At 35.3% G+C, this 19633-nt stretch overlaps 1 protein-coding gene and 1 long non-coding RNA gene across 2 annotated transcripts in view; one reads left to right on the plus strand and one right to left on the minus strand.

The window, feature by feature from the left end:
• LOC135168173 (fatty acid synthase-like) overlaps positions 1-15468 on the minus strand; it is a 36243-nt gene extending 20775 nt beyond the window's left edge. Inside the window, exons 1-5 of the mRNA XM_064132114.1 lie at positions 12319-15468; positions 11250-11268; positions 4517-4651; positions 3931-4181; positions 949-1180 (exon numbers count right to left, since the gene is read on the minus strand). Of these exons, the coding sequence (XP_063988184.1) occupies positions 949-1180; positions 3931-4181; positions 4517-4651; positions 11250-11268; positions 12319-15246 (3565 nt within the window). The 5' untranslated portion in view covers positions 15247-15468. The remainder of the gene's footprint in view (positions 1-948; positions 1181-3930; positions 4182-4516; positions 4652-11249; positions 11269-12318) is intronic.
• An 80-nt stretch (positions 15469-15548) lies between these two features.
• Positions 15549-19428, plus strand: LOC135168175 (uncharacterized). The gene is made up of 3 exons (XR_010300006.1): positions 15549-15675; positions 15747-15856; positions 15941-19428. It is a non-coding gene; the product is annotated as an uncharacterized LOC135168175 (long non-coding RNA).
• The last annotated feature ends 205 nt before the right edge of the window (positions 19429-19633 follow it).

Below are 19633 nucleotides of genomic sequence, written 5' to 3' on the forward strand. Positions count from 1 at the left end.
GAAATACCGTGTTAACTATACAAAATAACGTCGAATGGTGCAATCCTATTGGCCAAGATTTGGATGGGAAAAATAATCGCTGATATTCGAGGTAGGCTATACAAAATACCAACAAATGGTGCAATTCTATTGGCTGAAATTTGGGTGGGAAAAATAATCACAAGAAAACTACAATTTTAAAAAATTAAAAAATTGTGCCCGAAAATTTCTATAAAATCATCCCACCAAACTGAATGATATTGAAATATCATAAAATTTTTGGAAATGGGAAAATTGTAAAATTTTCTAATTATTCTAACAAGTGAAAAATTCTGTAATTCTGCGGAACATCAGAAATTTACTAAACAACATCTATGGCAATTTTTCCAGGTTTTCTTGGAAAAGTTTTAACGTATTTGTCCAGATGGTTTTCGAATTTTCCAAATTTTTTTTCGGTTCAGACATTTCTTTAATTTTTTAAAACCTTCCCCGATGGTCTGAATGAATGCGCGACTCAAATATTATTAATCACCGGTATCCACATGAGGAAATATTTGCACTATCATGAAATCTATACGGGAAATTAGCGGATCCTATAAGTATAAAAAAATGATTGACAACAGTAATACAGAAAACCCAATCACGTAAATTTATCAAGTTTTTAATTTAATTTTCTTCACTAAAGAACTGCTACAAAAAAAATCTTTACCTGGAAATTTCTATAGAAATAATCTCAATAAAATGAATTATAGCGAAAAATCGAAATGAAGATAAATCGATTTTTCCGGTGATATGCTTTATGCAAAAAACTGATCGATAAAGAAAATCATGAAACAACTTATAAGTTTCTTAATAACGGCCACTTAAAAAATCGAAAATGGAAAATTAAAGATTATAAGGAATACAAAAAAATCATGAAATAGGATAAACTGTACTTTGTCTAGACTGGTTATATTTTTAAACTTTTACCTAAACGAGAAAACTGCAAGGACACATAAGGATGTAAACAGAGATTAGCACCACCGACGATCGCAGCATCACACTGGCCATTTCTGATCGCTCTGTATGCATGCTCCATGGCGAAGAGACTGGAACTGCAGGCAGAATCGACGGTGTAACTCGGTCCCGTTATTCCAAGCCAATAAGACACTCGATTCGCCAACATCGCTCTACTGCATCCAGTGATACCAAAACCATTCACCTGTGTATGACAACAAAAATTAATCCCCTGGAGAACATTTCATTGAAAAAGTTATCACGTGCGCCGAAAAATTTATTTAGATTATCATTGTCATTGTATTTCCAATTCTGGAGCCTTTATGGCAAAAAAAATTTAATTCAATCGAGAACATTTCAATTACAATTACACTTGACATTACGATTGACATTACAATTCTATAGTCAAGGGGTAAAACGGAGTAAGTTGCGTGATATTTCTCTTGCTTTTTTCATGATTATTTCAATAATTGCAGAGAAAGTTGCATTTTTTATAAGAGCCTTTTTGTTGGGAAAAAGTTCTCTAAAAAAGTCGGCAGGATAATTCATTCATTGCTTCCAAATTTTGAGATATTTATCAAAAACCAAGACTGAAGGTGAGTTGACTCTGGGTCGGCTATTTCCTTCATTATACTCGTTTCGAAATTTTATCTATATTGTTTTTCATTCGGTTCTTTCATGGTATTTCATAGTGACAAAACATCAGTTTTCACTATGAAATTCACTATGAAATCATATAGATAGATATTTTTTTTTACTAGAATCAAACTTTTCAAAGAGTCTGTTTAATATTGAAGAATAAATAAAAAAGGAGGAGAAATTATAAAATAATAATCACTAATGCTAACGCGAGATGGGGGAGAGTAAGTGCCAAATCTTTCAAGGATTCCACATAGGTAATTATAACGATTTTTTAATTTTTCATAGTCTAGTTAATTAAGGATTTTCGGTGTTATCCATCACATTGGCTTCGAAAAAATCGTCTCTATTATCAGAGACAATCAGTACTTGCTATGTACTCAAGACATCCACTAAAAAATTGTTTCAAACTAAATATCTTCTAAAAATAGTTTCAATAATAACAATATTCATAATAATTGCACACCGTGGAAAATAGAGAGGAGGGAGGCATAAATTTAATTTATAATATGTGATTTCCCAGAAAAATTTTTATCGTAAATATTGATCATTCCATTATAAAAATTCCATCATTCCATCCTCCATCATCGTTTTCTCAAATAGTTTTCAGGAAGTATTTTTTAAAACACCACCACCTCTAGCTATAATATAGAATGTATTGCATTACTTTTAGCAATGAACATAATCAGCCATAATCCAGAAAGGAATTATGCCATCATGTCAGACAATTCCCCTAAACACACTGTTAAATCCAACCCGTTAATTGCCAAAATCAATGAAAAATATTAGAATCTAACGAAAAATGAAACAGAGATAAAATTCCTATGGAACCCTTCACACTGTGGGTTTGAGGGAAATAAAGCTGCTGACAGGCTAGCGGCGAACCCGGTACACGGTTTACCTGATGAATTCCCCACTCCCTACTCCGATTATAGAAATCATTTTAAAACAGAGGAATCCTTTAGTGCCACAAACATGATTCTAGCACAAGCAGCGAACCATGAGAAAAAAATGTGCTAATTACTTCGAATTATACTATAGACGATCTCCACACCCTCGGTACAAGCAATGTAAATTACCCAGAGAATATATTGTCAGTGTCAATAGTATTAGAGCAAACTATTGTCATCTAGGAGCATCATTACACCGGGTTGGAATTACAAATGATCCGCGGTGCTCATGCGGAGCAGAATCTCAAAATTTTTACCACATTCCGTGGTACTGTCCAAATTTCCAAAGCCAAAGAAACAAATTGTTAATCAGGCTGAGGACGTCTGTCTGTACTCTTCCCTATCCAGCGAACAACTTTGTAAATGGAACCAACATTAAGTATAAAGAAATAATTTGTCAATATTTAAAGGAATGTAAGTTAAGAATTTAGTATTAGATCGACAGTGTAAATAAATCTTATATACAGATTTCTACACTTTACATAATAATAATAGAAAAAAGTATTTTTGAAATTCGTGGTTTATGTGCGGAGTATCGGAAGATGTAGCATTTCGCTCGGCCCTATGTTGACGTTGAATGGCCATTATTTATCGTAGTAATCACGCCTTTGTAATGTTTTCCTCTCTTCACTTACTTTGCGACATTTTGTGAAAAAGTTTTTTGAAAATGTTCACATTTTTCTCTAGTTTTCGAAAAATAAATAATATTTCGCAGTGAGAAAAAATCAGTTCAATCGTCATAATGTTCCAAAAAGAAAATATCCGGGTTGAAATTCATTTTACAATTTCACTCCACAATTCTATTACTTTCTATATATTTTTTAACTATAAATAAATATTCCATGGGAAGGATGTAATGGCTGGAATTAAGTGATTTTTATCAAACGGAGTCTGTTTAAGTTTTAAAGTGAAATTTTTCAGTATAAACAATCTTTTCTTTAGTAAAAAATGTACTTATTCATAGTTTTATAACTGAACATGAAAGCTTTCATTCATACACTGATTATATAATTAACACTTTATGTGTCCCTCTTTGAATTTCCGCGTTGAAACATTACGAAACATTAAATTTTTGAAAAAAATCCAAACGCTTGCGTTTGCAGAAAGATATTTTTCCTGCTGCAATTGTGTTAATATTTTATACTTTTTCTAGAACTATTGATAAAAAAACAATTTTTCACCGAAAAAATCATTTGTGTGAAGACCTAACAAATTGATTAATGACTAAAACCCGCAATGTTAACATAGCAGTTTTCTCTTTAAATTTCGTTCCGCGTGAAACTAAATATTATTTAATATGATACGAAGAATCAGTAAAAGATGCTCGAATATTCTTTAATAAAAAACGATGAAAATTGTTGTTCACCTGCAGCTTCTCATAGAACCACGTCTTCTCCGACTCCGAAAAACATGCGCCGATAAAAACCCCGGTCTTAGTCCCTCTCAACTGCTTCGGATTAACTCCAGCATCAACGATAGCTTCATAAGCATGCTCCAACAGCATCCTACACATTGGATCCATAGTATGTGCTTGTTTGAAATGCACCCCGAAGAAGAGAGCATCAAATTTTGAGACATTATTAATCTTTCCCGTTCTCTGGGGAATTTCTGGATGGTCTGTGAAAAATTTCAAGTAAAAATCCATTATTCGAATGGGTAATCAGAATAAAAGTCCGGTGAATAAATTGACTTATTGTAAAAAAAATAGAGTGACCGACTGAGAGTGTCATAGTGACTTGATTGAACTCTCAAACCGAATTATCGATGTAAAAATCGAAGAGAAAATGCATGCATACGTCATTAAAATCCTTGAACATTTACACTTCATTTGGATCATGTCATAAATGACCTGAAAGAGTGAACGATTCCGATTCGCGAAATTAATAATGAAGTGTCGTTATTGATCTTTCATGAGGATCAAATACAGTTAATCAAAAAGTTATTTTATTTACCTAATTTCCAACGACGTCCGTCATCAGTCACAAGATCAACTTTATTCATCAGGTTCTCGGTGAATAATCTCATATTATCAGACTCCGGAAATCTTCCAGATATTCCAGAGATTGCGATCTCTTCCCCCGGTTCCACTGGAGCCTTGAGGAAGGGATTGTAGTGACGATGTACTTCGTTCGTCGTCATTTTCCTTGATATTGCTGCTTTTCACAATGTAAACTTGAAAACACTATCAATTCACCCAGATGATTTGAATAATCAAATTATTATTGGTTCTAGTTGGAATGAAGGGGAACACTTTTTGAAAATTCGCACTTTTCACAGGTAATAGATGTTGATGGAATAAGTCAGAATTGTTTCAGGGCTTTGGTGGGGAGTTTTTGAATGATAATAGAAATTTGGTAATTTTCCCCAACAGACACCCTGAATGGGGGAGACTGACACAATAACTCGATTCAGTTTGTCACAGGGGTTTTTATAACAGCGGTTGCTCCCACTCTTTTCGATTCTTTCATCGAACGAACGATTGACCCTCTTGGGTCAACTCCATACCTTTTACGATTTCCACTCAACTTATTTGAATAGAAATGAAATTTCAATATGACCTTTATTTCATGAACAGTGAATCTATAGAACAGAACAGTTACTGCAGATTTTCGCAAATTTTAGGATAGATACGAAATTTGATTTCGTTTTTATGTTTGAAAAATATGAATGAACTCGATGTTTTATTCCTTCAGTTTTTATTCAATTGTGAAGTGGTCGATCATTTCCCATCAATTTTATTTTTTGGAGGTGTCAAAAAAATATTTTAAAATCGAAGGGACGACAGATGTTTTCCATAAGATGGGAGAAAAAAATCATAGAAAAAAATAGGACATTTGGTAGAAAATTATATTGAGTTTTCGGTCAAATTTATTTTGTTTTAGTGGCAATAATTAAATCTCGCTATTTTAGTTTTCGAGGAACTCAGTACTTATTTTGAAACATGCTTCACACTCTTCAGAAGGATTAGATTTCCAATGGACTTTGTATTAGGTTTTAACCGATTATATTCAAGCGTTCACTTGAAAATTCAGATTTTTTCTACAGAGACTCCATTTGGCTCAAAATTTCTCGATTTTTCCACCCCACTTAGCTTTTCTTCTTGTCGAGACAATTAAATAGAGAGAAGTAAAAAATTTGAGTGGAAAATATTTCATGGAAATAAGTTTCAATAAAATAATTTTTTTAAAACTACCTCTTGATATTTTCTATTCAGCATTTTATCAAATTAGCTAACTAATTGAAATCAAATAGAATTGGATAGCGAATTAATCAAGTTTTTCTTTTAAACGTTCAAAAAACAGTCAATATTTATCCCAACTGAGCTATTCGACTCCTAGCCACTTCTCCATTTCAGATTTCTTGTACACCTCTGCCGTCCTTCCTGTGGCTGTAATTTTTCCCATGTAAGACGCCAAATTTATGTAGCGTTCCACATCTTATGACGCCACCAAAAATTGTTGAATAGGATTTTAGATTAGGTGGGGAGGGAACAAGTTATTAATGATGAATAATTGATTTGTTGTTTTCTGTAAAAGTTGTTGATGCTCCATTCAAAAATATACATGTTGATTCCTATGGAAAATACATATTCTTTCACAGAAATTTTCAATAATTTTCAAGGGCCAAAATTTTAAAGGTGAGTTGAAAAGGAGATTTCAGCATAGTAGTAGCTTTGAGAGGAGTGTTGGTGTATTTAACTCAGGAGACAATGTTATAAACATTGAAATTTTACGAGAAGCTCAAAAGAGTTTGAAGTATTTTACAAAACGATCAACTGCAAATTCGTCAATTTAAGGAAATTCTCAATTACAACATGAATATCTGTTACCAAATTGCATTTTCAATGCATTAAAATTCACTGATTTCAGGTTACCATTGATTTCTAGTTAAAATGCAAATTTCTCAAAAATATCAATTTTCAGCTAAAACTCAATTCATAAACAATAAAATGGATAAACTAATTACAAAATCATTATTATTAAATGTTTTTAATTTGATGAACTAATGGAGTCATCGACTTTTTCAAATTATTATTTTAGAATTCCGACATTGAAAATTATAGTGCTTTTATCAGTGGATTGCCACCAACAATAATGAACAGGAAAGTGTGTTTAAGTGAAATTAGAAATCCCACGCGCCTCAATAGTGCAGTGGAAAAAGAAATAATCGGACAAGACAGAGATGTAGATATTCTTTCCAGGACATTGAACTTGATTACGATTCGACAACATATCGATTCCTAGTGCGTTGACAAAAAAAAACCGTTTTTTAATAGTGTGTTCCCAATGAATATTCTCCGATGTAGCTCAGTGTCAGGGGTTGCCGGATGTCGCATTACTCTGCATAAATTATGCATATGTTAATGGGGATTAAATGCTCGCTAGTTAGTAGAAAAAGTCATTTATCATGCTTTCTTTTTCTAATGAAAAATATTTTCCACTAACTGACTGGACCAATTTTACGTATTTTTGCAGAGTTGAATTTGTGATGGAAAAGTTGCTGGTTCATTTTGTTATATCCGGTTCAATAGAAATGTTATTAAAATCATTTTTTACGGTTAATATTAATTTTTGTTCTCTGAAGAATGAAAATCAGGAGGACATAGTAGATTATGGCATGAAGACGATAGATCGAAGATTGCGAGGAGTGTGAAGTTTGCAGCGCTCGGCGTGGCAAGTCTACGCAGAGGTCATAGGGGAGATATGCAGGGCCAATCACGAGAGATCAACCACGAAATATCCTAGCGGTAGCGCCGGAACTAATTTTGCAGCCGGACTTGTCGGTACGGTACCGAACGTTACGGCTGCAAAATCGGAGCAGAGGAAAAAGTCGGTAACACAGATAGGAAATAAAACCAACGTCATTCGATGGCTCATTAAATCTTTAATGAATTGACGATGGTTTGATTTCTTCATCTCAATTAGAGGAGAAGATATGAATTTTTGAATCGTGGGGGGTTATTGGATATTCTCGTTCGCCGCCCCCGAGAACTAATGCGCGTCAAGCTGCATTTTTTCAAAATTCATCCCTCTCCCCCTAATCCGGATTAAGAAACGAAACCATCGTCAATTCATTAAAAATTTAATGAGCCATCGAATGACGTTGGTTTTATTTCCTATCTGTGTTACCGACTTTTTCCTCTGCTCGGATTTTGTAGCTGTAACGTTCGGTACCGTACCGACAAGTCCGGCTGCAAAATTAGTTCCGGCGCCTCTGCTAGGACATTCCGTGGTTGATCTCTCGTGATTGGCCCTGCACCCTGCGTCCTCGCAATCTTCCATCTATCGTCCTCATGCCATAATCTACTATTTGCGAGTTACAAATTTTTACGTTTACGAACTTTTTCATTACGAAATGTCGAGTCGGAATTCCAAATTGGTTGGTTTTAATTGCGACGTGTATGAATTATCATATAATCTCAATGAAGAATGCACACACTGTCATCAGTCATGTAACATTCGTTGATATAAACAAAAAAAACGGAATTCAATGCAAAAATAAGAGTACAATTATGTGAATATGAATTGGATGACACTTCACAGCATGACGTATATTACAAATCTTTATTTATCAAAAATCAGTTTTTTCCACGATCAATATATTATAATTACTCTATTATGTACTTCGTGACTAAGATTAACAAAGAAATGCAATATAAACTAGTTGAAAATGTAAGGAAAAATTATTGTGCCATCAGTACAAATGTATTCCACCAGTGGCTTCATGAATGATCTTAACATTTTAATGAAACAGAAATTTCATTATTTACCTACTTCCTTATCCAAAAATAATGAAAAACGGTGGAAACAGTGTGAGCGCACTCTTTCACTCATTTTACTTAATCAAAGAATTACATTTGGACAGTGAATACTACTTGAATTTTCATGTAATTAAATTATAAGTACGTCTACGCCTCATCCGGTAGTATTACGTATGGCATGGAAAATACTCTGTTATGTGAAACATATATGTTCAATAAATACCACAATTTGTAAAAAAATAAAAATTACACTTTTATGGCAAGAAAAACTTAGAACAAACTTATTTGTTAACTGTCTTTTTGCTCATTTTGGATCGTGGTCAATGACAAGAAAAATCTCATGAACAAAAACTGCAGATAAATGAATTGGTAGTGTAATTACAACAGAAAAATGCATAAAAATCAGTGGTCTAGGAAGCTAACTTAAGATAATCTTTTCTGCATAAAAATTAATTATCCACGGAAAAGATTCTGGTTACGAATTTCCGTCTGAACCCTCTAGGTTCAGAAAATTTTTGGAAATTATCTCCATATGCTTTCATGTGAATTTGGTAAAAATGTTTGAACTTTTTAGTTTGGAAGGAAAATCTAGAAAAATTCTTTCATGAAAATAAAAATTCTTTTTGGATAATTTTCTTTGAATGCATGTTTCAGAAATAATTGCAAGCAACTTAACATGTAATATGCAACCATTCTGATATAGAAATAGTGTACGGACCTAGAAAAGTGATTAAGCCCTGGCTAAACACGAAATTTCATAAAAATAAAACTCATTAGTGGTCCGTGGGGTCTGCAAAGTGCACCCTCTTGCAGGGATTGTCCAGAGTCTCCATGAGACTCGGTGTGAAACTGAACTCTGAACTGCTCTCCTCATTGTCATTATTACAGAGAGAATCCAAACTGCTGGAACTATCGCTCATTCTGGATAGGATCGAAGCAACACCATCAATTCTCTGAATGTCCAGTGTAGAATTTATCACAGCAACGTAGATTCCCCTGCATCCAGCAAGACCCAAATATCTTGGATTATTTAAATCGATCAGAGCCCTTTCTGGATTTTTTGTGGTCGATCTGAAGGTCTCTGACGTTAGTTTTATCACCTCAACCGACGAAAAATGGACGATGAAGAGGTAAGGCTTTCTGAACGCTGTAAAAATCCAGAGAAATTAACCGATTAAGTCAGTGCGTTCATTACAATGTGAACTTGAAAATGATTCATGTGTACTTATATGTTACTTATTTCTTCTCAGAACTTTTCCTACATCTAGAATACAGAAATGTGCGCCATTGCAATAATTGTTATCAACGAATTTCGAAAAGGCTTGTTCATTTCTCAGATTTGTCTTTGACGTGTGAACGGAATGATTAACTTGGTGGAAAAAGGAAAATTCTATTGATCCACCTTACAGTTTCAATTGTGAAGTATCTAGTACAAGAATTAGTTGATAAAAACATACTGATAATACAATGTTAGCAATTAAAAAATATAGGAAGAGCTATTGTGGTATTCTCTCTTTAAAAAAATTGTACACCACCTTTATGATTTTAATCATAAAATACCTCTAAGCACTTCATTAAACTAAAATATGAAATCACATACTTTGGAAACTAGTTTGCTTAATTTTCTGCAGATTCACTGTGCTGAGAATTATTGCTGGCATGACAGCATTGTTTGTAGATTGATGTACGTACACTATATAATAATACTAATTACGATAATTATACTTGTAAATTGCACAAATTAAATTACATAAAAGTAATTGCTTGAACACCCAGAATCTTTACTTTTTAGGTTTGGCATGGGTTTCTGATAAAATCATGGAATAAAGTCAAATTTCTGGCGATTTTGAACAGGGGATTTTCCTGATATAGATAATTGATTGATTATAATTTATTTGTAAGGAATACTCGTAATTGAACACAAGTGTAATTTTTAAATTATTTTATCAATCTTTCTTCAGATGTAAGATATCAATTTTCTTTCCAGATAATAAAAATGTATGAACACTTAATTAAATATTTGATGTGGAAAGTGAGACTGGGAGTTCCACTCATAAAGTTATTAAATATTCCAAAACGTGCACTCAAATGAAATCAGTAGTAAAATGACAAAACCATATAAGTCATGTTGAGTATTGACAAGTTTTTCATTAATATCTCGAAATCTATGGAAGATAGCTAAATTTTTATCATAACCTCTTTTATGGAGCGAATTGAGTACTACAAAAAATCTAATTACAATATTATCGCTATCTCTTGTAAATTCGACGATATCGCGCAAAAACTTGACTCACAAATAAGTGAAATCTTTGTCGTTGATCTGCAGAAGCAAAAAATTACGTGACTGCAAAGAAAAAGGCCAAAGTATTCATCTTTAAATAAAATTATGTAAAATTTCTTACCAAAAGCAAAAGGCAAATGACTCCAAGTAGGATCAACCGCCCTGGTCCTCTTTCCATCCTCATTAACGAAAACTCCAAACTCGTTATAACACAGGAGCAGTTCTACTTGACTTCCAATTGATACATTCAGTACAGCAACAGGGAAGATCCCCAGCCTGGCTACACCAGCAAGTGCAGCCTTCACTGAGCTATCATCTTCCTCAGGGAAGTCATCAATTCCGTAATCCTTCAGATCAATCTGGAAGAACTTCTGGCAACCTACGATGAGATTATGTTTGGTAAAAATGGCACAACTGCAGGGCTCCTGGGTCTCCATTTCCCTGATTGGAATAAATTTCCCTTTAGTCTCATCAATTATCCACTGAAGTAGCACAACCTGAGATGCAGTGGCAGCGCACAATAGATTCCCTTCTACTTGATAAAGATGACAGCTTTCAGACCGATCAAGAATGCTGTTAGTGGTGATAGCAGGTCTTGAACAATCAGCAGCAAGAGCATTGCTCTTCAGTTGTCTCAGATCACAGGATACCAACTGCCTGTCCTCTCCAGCAATCATCAGTGCTAAACCCAGATGAGGATGTACCGTCAATTGATGAACTCGTTTGACCCCTCTGATAGCAGTGAGAACCTTGGAGATAGCAGGTCTGTACGAATACAATCCTTCCTCAGCACCAATCAGCAAGATTCCCTCCTCCTCAAGCTCTATCACACAGTTTAAATCTAGTCTATTTTTTTCTAGTCTCACCACACTTTGAACCATCGAGTTCTTAGCAGCTCCTCGAACTCCATTCTGACTTGCCATGGTCTTCAAAGCATTCAACCAGCTCTTCCTGTCAACTTGACTCAACGCCATGATGTCGAGTCTGTTGGTGGGCCAACAGGTGTTGAATGTATTAGACTCAACCCTGAAGATAAAGGGAATGTCAGACTTTGCAGTGCCTGGTACCTCAGCCTGATGAACATCCTCGATTACTGTGAAACCATTTTTGTCCGTCAACTCCATTCTGCTGATTGGTGACATTCCTGGACTAGGTTCGTGCTCATAGACATTAAGGCATGATCCCTCAAGTCTCACATATTTACGTTCCCAAGATATTTTTCCACGCCCTGGAACCTTCACCCAGCTCTCCATGCTGATGCCTTCATTCTTCCTAATGTTTTTCGCCTCCAATTCAGCGTGATCAGGCTCATCAATGGTCAATGTCTGGACGCTGCCACTGAGTGTAGATATACTCTCATCACTGGCTTTCCAATCCTTCCCCAAATGCTTTGTCAAACCTCCAGGAAGTCCACAATTGGCAGGTATGAGAAGCGAGCATTTCAAATGAGTCATTATCTGGCATTCACTGCAGATAGCAGACCTTTTTCCAAATTGAATAGGTTCTAAACAAGCTGCACATTTTCCAGCTCGCATTGATAATTCTACGTTGAACCTATGAGGTATATTATGTCTGACTCGTTGTAGTGACGTCTGTCTGGATAAAACCTCATCAGGTTGCTCATTATATTGATATTTCTTCGTATCCTGACTGGTACAGTCCACAGATTTGTACTCTCCAATTGGTGAAACTGGGCCTGTTGTAACTGCTGCTGCTTTCAACACCAGTAGCTGCTCAGTAAGAGCCTTCACCTTGGCACGTTCCCGAGTCAATTGATTCTCCAGCTCTCTGTACCCAACTGGCATACCTGAACCAGTTGGAATCACAGTATCCTTCTGCTTTGTCCTGAATATCCTGTCGCAAACGGTCTTCTTCTTCTTGCTGCACTCTTCGAGCTTAAGCTGCAGATAATCGATCAATTTTGTTTGCTGCTGTCTCGTTCCCTCTGACTTCATCTCATGTTCATTGTAAAACTGTCTCATCTCCTCCAGAACACTCTCCAATTCTGCTATTCTAATTCTTAGCTCTTGTCCTTGATCAATACTGCTCTGGAGATCTGCCATCAGGTCCTGATTGATGTCCTTGAGTTCGTGGAGGCGAGTCAAGTGATCAGTACTTTCTTCTTTAACGATCATAGCCTCTGCACGTGCTGATTCCAGGGCTCGCTGCAGCTCCCCAATGTCACATTCCAGTTCTCCACATTTAGATGTCAATGAAGCAACTTGCTGGCTCAATTCTTGCGCGAGTTTCTTATACTCATTCCTCTGGGTGAGTAAATTGTCTCTCTCGGTTTCGATATCGTTGGTCTCTGATTCCAATCGTTGCATCGTCTTTTCAGAAATTAATCTCTTTGACTTCTCCTCATTCTGCCCTATTTTGGCTTCTCTCAGCGTCTGCTCCAGGGTTTCCAGCTCCTTCTGCAGCCTCATTTTCTCCTGCACTAGGGTATTTTCTCGAGTCTCGTGGTCGCTAGTCAGTCGTTCGTAGTCTGTCAGTTGCTCTTCAAGAACTGTACAAGTTTCTTTCAATAAATCAATATTGACTTTGTCAGCCTTTGCCTCCTGTTCCAGGGCCTCCAATTTAGTCTCCAGTGTGCTCTTTACTTCATTATGTTTGGAGATGGCGAAAGTCAGACGTTTGTTCTCAGCATTCAAGCTGTCAACCCTATCCTGACTTGTTCGAGCTTGCTTTCTCGCAGCATCTAGCTCCCTTCGAAGAGTAGCAGAGGAGGATTGAAGCTCTTCAATCTGTTTATTTGCTTGGATCAAAGCTCGTTGAGCTGAATCTGCCTGCATCCTGGTCCTTGAAACATCTTTAGTGATCTCAGTGAGGGAAGACTTTGCTGATTCAAGTTCAACTAGTAATTTCTTTGTTTTCTCCTCCTCGTCCTGATATTTTTTATTCAATCGATCTGTCAGTCGTTGTTTCTCTTCTTGCAAGGTTTTTATCTTTTCTTCAGAGGTTTTGGCTTCTCTCAAGGCTATTCTTTTGTCCAGATTAGCATCCGATAGTTCCTTCTCTTTCTTCCAGAGAGATCGCTGGGCTTGACGAGCTGCTTCACGCTCTGTTGCTGCATTCTCCCTAACGGTTTCCAGCTGTTTCTCCAGCCGTTCAATTTGTTGCTCCAGCTCTGTCACTTTAAGAGAATTGTCTCTGGTGGTGGAAGCTCTACTAACCGCAGGAATTGAACTTGAAGAGCGTTTTAGAACTGCATTTTCAGACTCTAATTTAGCTACACTCTGCTGAAGACGTTGAAGAAGTTCCTCCAGAGTGTCGACCTTCCGTAGTTGCTCGTCTTCTTTGGCTTTGGATTCCTGAAGACGTTCCTGAAGAGCTGCTTTGTCTTTTGCGGTTTTCTCGAGGTCATCAGCAATGTTTTCACTCCTTCTGAGATTCAATAATGTGTCATTCAGATCGCTTTTCGTTGACTCCAGTTGATTCTTCATTTGTTCATTTTCCATCTGAACTTTATCAAGTTGTTCAGTTAATTGGGCGATCGTCTGTTCAGCAACGTGAATCCCGTCCATTTGATTCAACTTATCTTTTAACTGGTTCTTCAGAGTTGCTATCTCCTGGTCTCGTGCTGGGATCATTGCCTGCGTCGATCTCAGCTGTTCCTGGAGATCTTTCAGCTCTGATTGTGCAAGTTCCAATGCCATATTCAGTCTCGATAATTTACAGTGATTTGCGTCCCTCTCGTTCCTCAAACTACTCTCCAATTCGGTATTTTTAGCTATTTCCTGTTCCAGCTTGAGGCGTACCTCTGCTAACTGATTGTGAGCCCTTACCGATATCTCCTCCAGTTTATTTTCAACTCCCTGGACACTCTGACGACGTAGTTCGCGAGTCTTAGCTAATGACTGTTTGTATTGAGCCTGGAAGCTTCTCAATTTCTGTAACTCTGCTTCAGCAGTTTCTAGGTCACACTGGACACGCTGAAGTTTGGAGGACATTTCGTTGTTACTGGTACAAAGTTCTGTGATTCGAATGGTCTGAGTCTCAATATGTTTAGTCAATCTAGAGAGTTTGTCCTTCTCTGCAGCCTCCCATTTTTGCTTAGCACTTCTGATGAGACCCAGGGCAGTTTCTTCCAGATCCTTTCTCTCCTGTCTCTCCAGCTGTAGGGTTCGTTGGGCTGAGGCTAGCTCTGACTTCATGGATGTTAATTGACGTTCAAGCTTGTCCCTCTCTCGATTAGAAGCTTCTAGTTTGACAGTTCGTTCTTCCAGCTGAAGTTCGAGATTTGTTGTTAACTGTGAATCATATTTATTCTGCTGGTGAAGCTCTAGGAGCCTTTTCTGATGCTCATTCAGCTCCTCCATATTTCTCTCGAGTTTCTCAGCCAAATCTGACCTCTCACGTGTTAATGTTAATCTTGTATTTGTACTTATCTTGTCTTGAAGCTCCAACATTCTCCTCTGTTGCTCCTGAATCTCTTTCATTTTACATTCGAGCTGGACTGCCAGTTCAAACTTGTCGTTGGTTAGATGCATTAAGCTTGAGGAGGGATGAGGCTTATCTGCGAGTTCTAATAAATTTTTCGACAGCTCAATGCGTTCCTTTCGTGGAGTACGAACTGTAACTGCTAATTCTAATTTTTCTTTACCCATTTTTGTCGGTGTCTTTGGTAATGCCAACATTTTGCAAGGTGTAAACACGATACCGATACCGAAGTTGGTTATTGTTTATTCATTTATTTATTTTGGTATTATTTTTATTTTTGGGGCGGGTATACACTTTGGGTGGATTAGAGAAGAGTTTTTGACAATTTTTTGAGAAATTTTGATCGCGGTATTACATTTTTGGCGCAGGAGAGCTCAAGTGCAGCATCTGCTGTAACGGTTACACGATAAACTGAACAAACTCCATTTTGAAACGTTCAAATTCTGTCCTGTTGCTGTTGAGAGTATTGGGGGTAACGCTCTTCTCTGATTGGTTGAGGGGCAATATGGCGGGCGACAGATGCTCATTCGCCAAGAGGGGGACGAGCCGCATTTAGAGCATTTTTGAGGTTTTGTGAAGTATTTGCGTTCATAACCGCGAGACAGTTATTTTTTTCCGATTTTCCTGTGAGAATTTTGATGTGGTGTTTGAATATTAATTTGTTTAGTGTTCGATGGAATGAAATTATGTTTTTCAGGTCGTTAGTGCATATATATATGTATATGTGCAATGGTAAACAGTGACGGTGGACTGTAGTGAGGTATGAGCACGTGGGCGATCAGTTTCGTGATATTATTTCGCGTTTTGGTGAGAAAAAAAATTTAGTGATTCCGAATAATTAACTGAAGTTAGCTGTTTATTTTATTAGAACTTATATATTTTTTTTTACAGTCTAGAAGAGAGTTTGAAGGAGAAATTGGAAGGACAAATGCTGTTCTCCGGGAAATAATGCCATTGGAGCAGACGGTCGTGTCCGCCATATTTGGAGATTTTTAGCGGTTTTATTTGAATTCCCAGTCGCTGATAATTTGATCTAATCTGTGTTTTTTTAGCGGGCGATGTATTTATTTATGTTTAATTGAAGAAGTTGGCTCTTTTCCGTAATTTTTTATTTGTGACCTGTAGCAATTTCTCAAACATCGTTCAAAAAAATTTTAAAGTTTCAAATCCTTACCTTGCGAATTGAAAAAAATGAGAGATTTTAAATTTTAACGTTATGTCAGTTTTTTTATGATTCGTCATGTTTATTAACGTTACGGAAAACTTTGGAGGTAGGAGATATATTTTTTCGATAATTCAAATTTTCCAACTTTTACTGTCAAACAAAAGCAATTTAAATTCATGTTGCGGAGTTTTAATGTTTTATCAGCTCTATGTGACCCAAAAAGTCCAAAAATGCAATTTTGAGTTCTTCGCTAATGAATTTATAAAGTTAAATAATTTATTTTCTTTAAATGCAAGTATTGCTCACGTCTATTCAATTTTGAGAATCCATAAACTTTTTGTGATTTCAAACAGAAGAATTTCAGGTGGAAAATCTCTCTATTATTTATTATTTATCAGAAAAAAATCGCTAGTTTCAAAAAAAAATTTTTTTTCATGTTTTATCAGTCTGCTTACAAAAGTAAACAATTTATTGGTTTTTTTATTTTGTGCTTTGTGATCGACCAATATGGGATTTGAATTTCCACCTGTGAAGTTCAAATAACAAAAACTGTTAAATGACCGAATCAGCGACTGGCAAATGTTATTACTTTTTCTCAATAATATTAGTTTCGTTAATATTTGCGTTTATATGTGGAATGTACATGCTCTAGTGGTACGCGGGATTGAGTAATGCCTAAATAATGAGAAGTTTTATAACTTTTAAATTGTAATTTAATTTTTCCAGCCGACAGCGCAAATTTTATTGGCTTAAATATGATTTTCTGTCCGACTTCTGTGGAAATTTTCAAGCGATTCCCAGAAATTTCACTCCATATCTCGAGAACTTTCATACTAACAAGATTAAATTTGTTCCAGCATGCGCACTAGATAAAATTACTCTAATGTAGAATAAATTTTGATCACTTTAGATCCATTTTTGCTAAGTTCTGATATAGAAATAATGTAACAATGACTTACAGAACTTTTTTATTACACGGTAGAGTAATTTTCATCATAACTTTATCTCCGTACATGAAAATCAGTTAAGAGGATACCATGGGGAAGATAAAAAGTTTTTTTTCACGTCAAACGGGCATTGGAAAATTTTTGGTATGTGGAGAGGTACCGTAAAACATAAAAAAAAATGTTTGGACTAGGGGTAAAGGGGGTGGAACAAGGCTTAAAATTACAATTTCAGGTTCTTTTTTATTCAGCAATGTTTTTGGACGACTGATTTTATTAGATTTGGGTGCTTATCATCTAAAAATGTTCAAAATATCCCAGGGTACAAAGCAAAGGATCCGTTCTAGGCTTCGATCAACACATCCTATTTAACCTTTTTATTTCATCTAATTTATTATTTTCGGGATTTTTAACTTGACTCATCTAAAGGTTTCGCTTTTCTATCTGTTATTGGTATCTAAAAACTTACTATTCATAATTGAAAATATTCTTTCATCAATCAAAAGTTTTGCAACTAAAAAATTCTGTCAGAAAAGAAAAAACAGCAAAATCAACTTCAATAAAAGTTTTACCCTGACGATAATTGAATTCAGCACCCCTTGCGCCTGAAACATCCGCCTGATCCACTATGATCTGAACCGTAAGAAGCGTAGATATAATCAGAAATAAGTATCATCAAAAAATTTAATAGAAAATTGAAAAATCGTCAGAAGTCAGCGGAAAGTTCGAAGAAATCAAAGGTAATGTCTACAGCAGGCGCATTTTAGGATCTACATTTTCTATAAATAAGACACTAATCTATTCCCGTTTTCGTTTTTATGATTTGATTTTCCCAAGAAACTTAGTCAACATTCATTCCCATGTTTTGTTTCCCGCTATTGGCTTTCAGGGGAAGAGGTCTGGCAATTTATAGATGGGTCCGATGATAATGTGCCATCCCCAGAGTTTAAAAACCATAAAACTTTATGAAACAATCGGGATGACATCATTTTCTCTGACTCTAATGAGAATAAGAATAAATAGATGTTACGATGATGTTGAAAAGCCCAAAAATAATAAATTACATTGAAAAAGAAGTCCTTCTCAGGATCTATTGCTCACAAATCAAAACTGGTTTTTAGCTTTGTACTCTGGGCATTATGAGACCTTAACGGTAAAGGACATTATGAGACCTTAATGGTAAAGGACGTTATGGACCTTATGCACTTAAATGCAATAAAAATTGTGGTTCAAGAAAATTTCGGAATGAAAAAAAATCTACAATCGTAATTTTGACCCTTATTTGACCCCATCTATTCGTTTCCCAATGTCTATACGACGTGAGAAATCAATTCCTAATTTCGTAGATGTATCGCGTTAAGAAAATACCGACTTCAATATCAGAATAAATATATTGCAAGTCCATTTTCACGTTATATTGTACCATTAAAATGTAAGGCAGCTGCCTTAAATAATTAAATTTCTTTTATGGAAATAATTATGAATCTATTCATTTTTATTAAGATCTTTCATTTATGTTAATTTTCAATTAGTCCAATCCATCATTTCTCTGAGCAAAGACGGCGAGATATCTTATACTTGATGTATAAATCGTTACCTCCAACATAACTATTGCACATAAAAATTTCCAACTATGGATTGAATAGTCGTTTACTATAGCTTAAAGAGTACTTGCATTTATTAATGAATTTCAAAGGAGGCTAATCACTGAATTATTGACATGCTTTCCATGACATTTCCAAGAATTTTTATTCGAGTACAAGACCCAGTGGTTTTATGATTTTATGGAAGTCGTTATTTGAGAGCAAGAACATCAAGTTGCTCAATAAAAAACACATAATAATAGTTCATGTTGGATTTATTTTAAAATTTAATAACACTGGCCATTCAGTAGCGTAATGAACGCATTCCTATGATCAGACATTCATTGCTCCGTCGAATAATATGAACGATGCGAAAACAAATACAAAAGTTTTCTTTATATATCTAGATGATTGTTACGATATCATATATTACATTAACGTTGCTCGACCCTTTGAGTAAATTGAAAGATTATCCAAAACTACACAAAATTTTTCGAAAACTCGATCACACTTGGAATCGCTGTTCTACTTTGAATTTAATTATCTTCTCTCTTTTTCAAATGAAAAAGTTGAAAAATCGAAATTTAACAGTGTCTTATGAGGAAATAAATATTTCTGTTGTAGTTAAAGATTGAAATCTGAATTTTCGATGATGAAATGGAAAAAAAATGAAGAAATTTTCTAAAATTTCGTAACAAATAATCTACCGTTTGGAAGACATATTCTATTATTTGTTTATAAAAATGAAATGTTTTTAAAAATATCAATACTTTCCGAAATTTAATTTAGATAATAGACATTCTGTATTATTTTTTCGAATTATCTTCATGCAATTGGTTGGCAAATTTGGTAACTAAAAATATTCAAAAGCAGCGCATCCGGTCGGTAAAAT

Source organism: Diachasmimorpha longicaudata, chromosome 12, assembly GCF_034640455.1.
Source record: "Diachasmimorpha longicaudata isolate KC_UGA_2023 chromosome 12, iyDiaLong2, whole genome shotgun sequence".
NCBI lineage: Eukaryota > Metazoa > Arthropoda > Insecta > Hymenoptera > Braconidae > Diachasmimorpha > Diachasmimorpha longicaudata.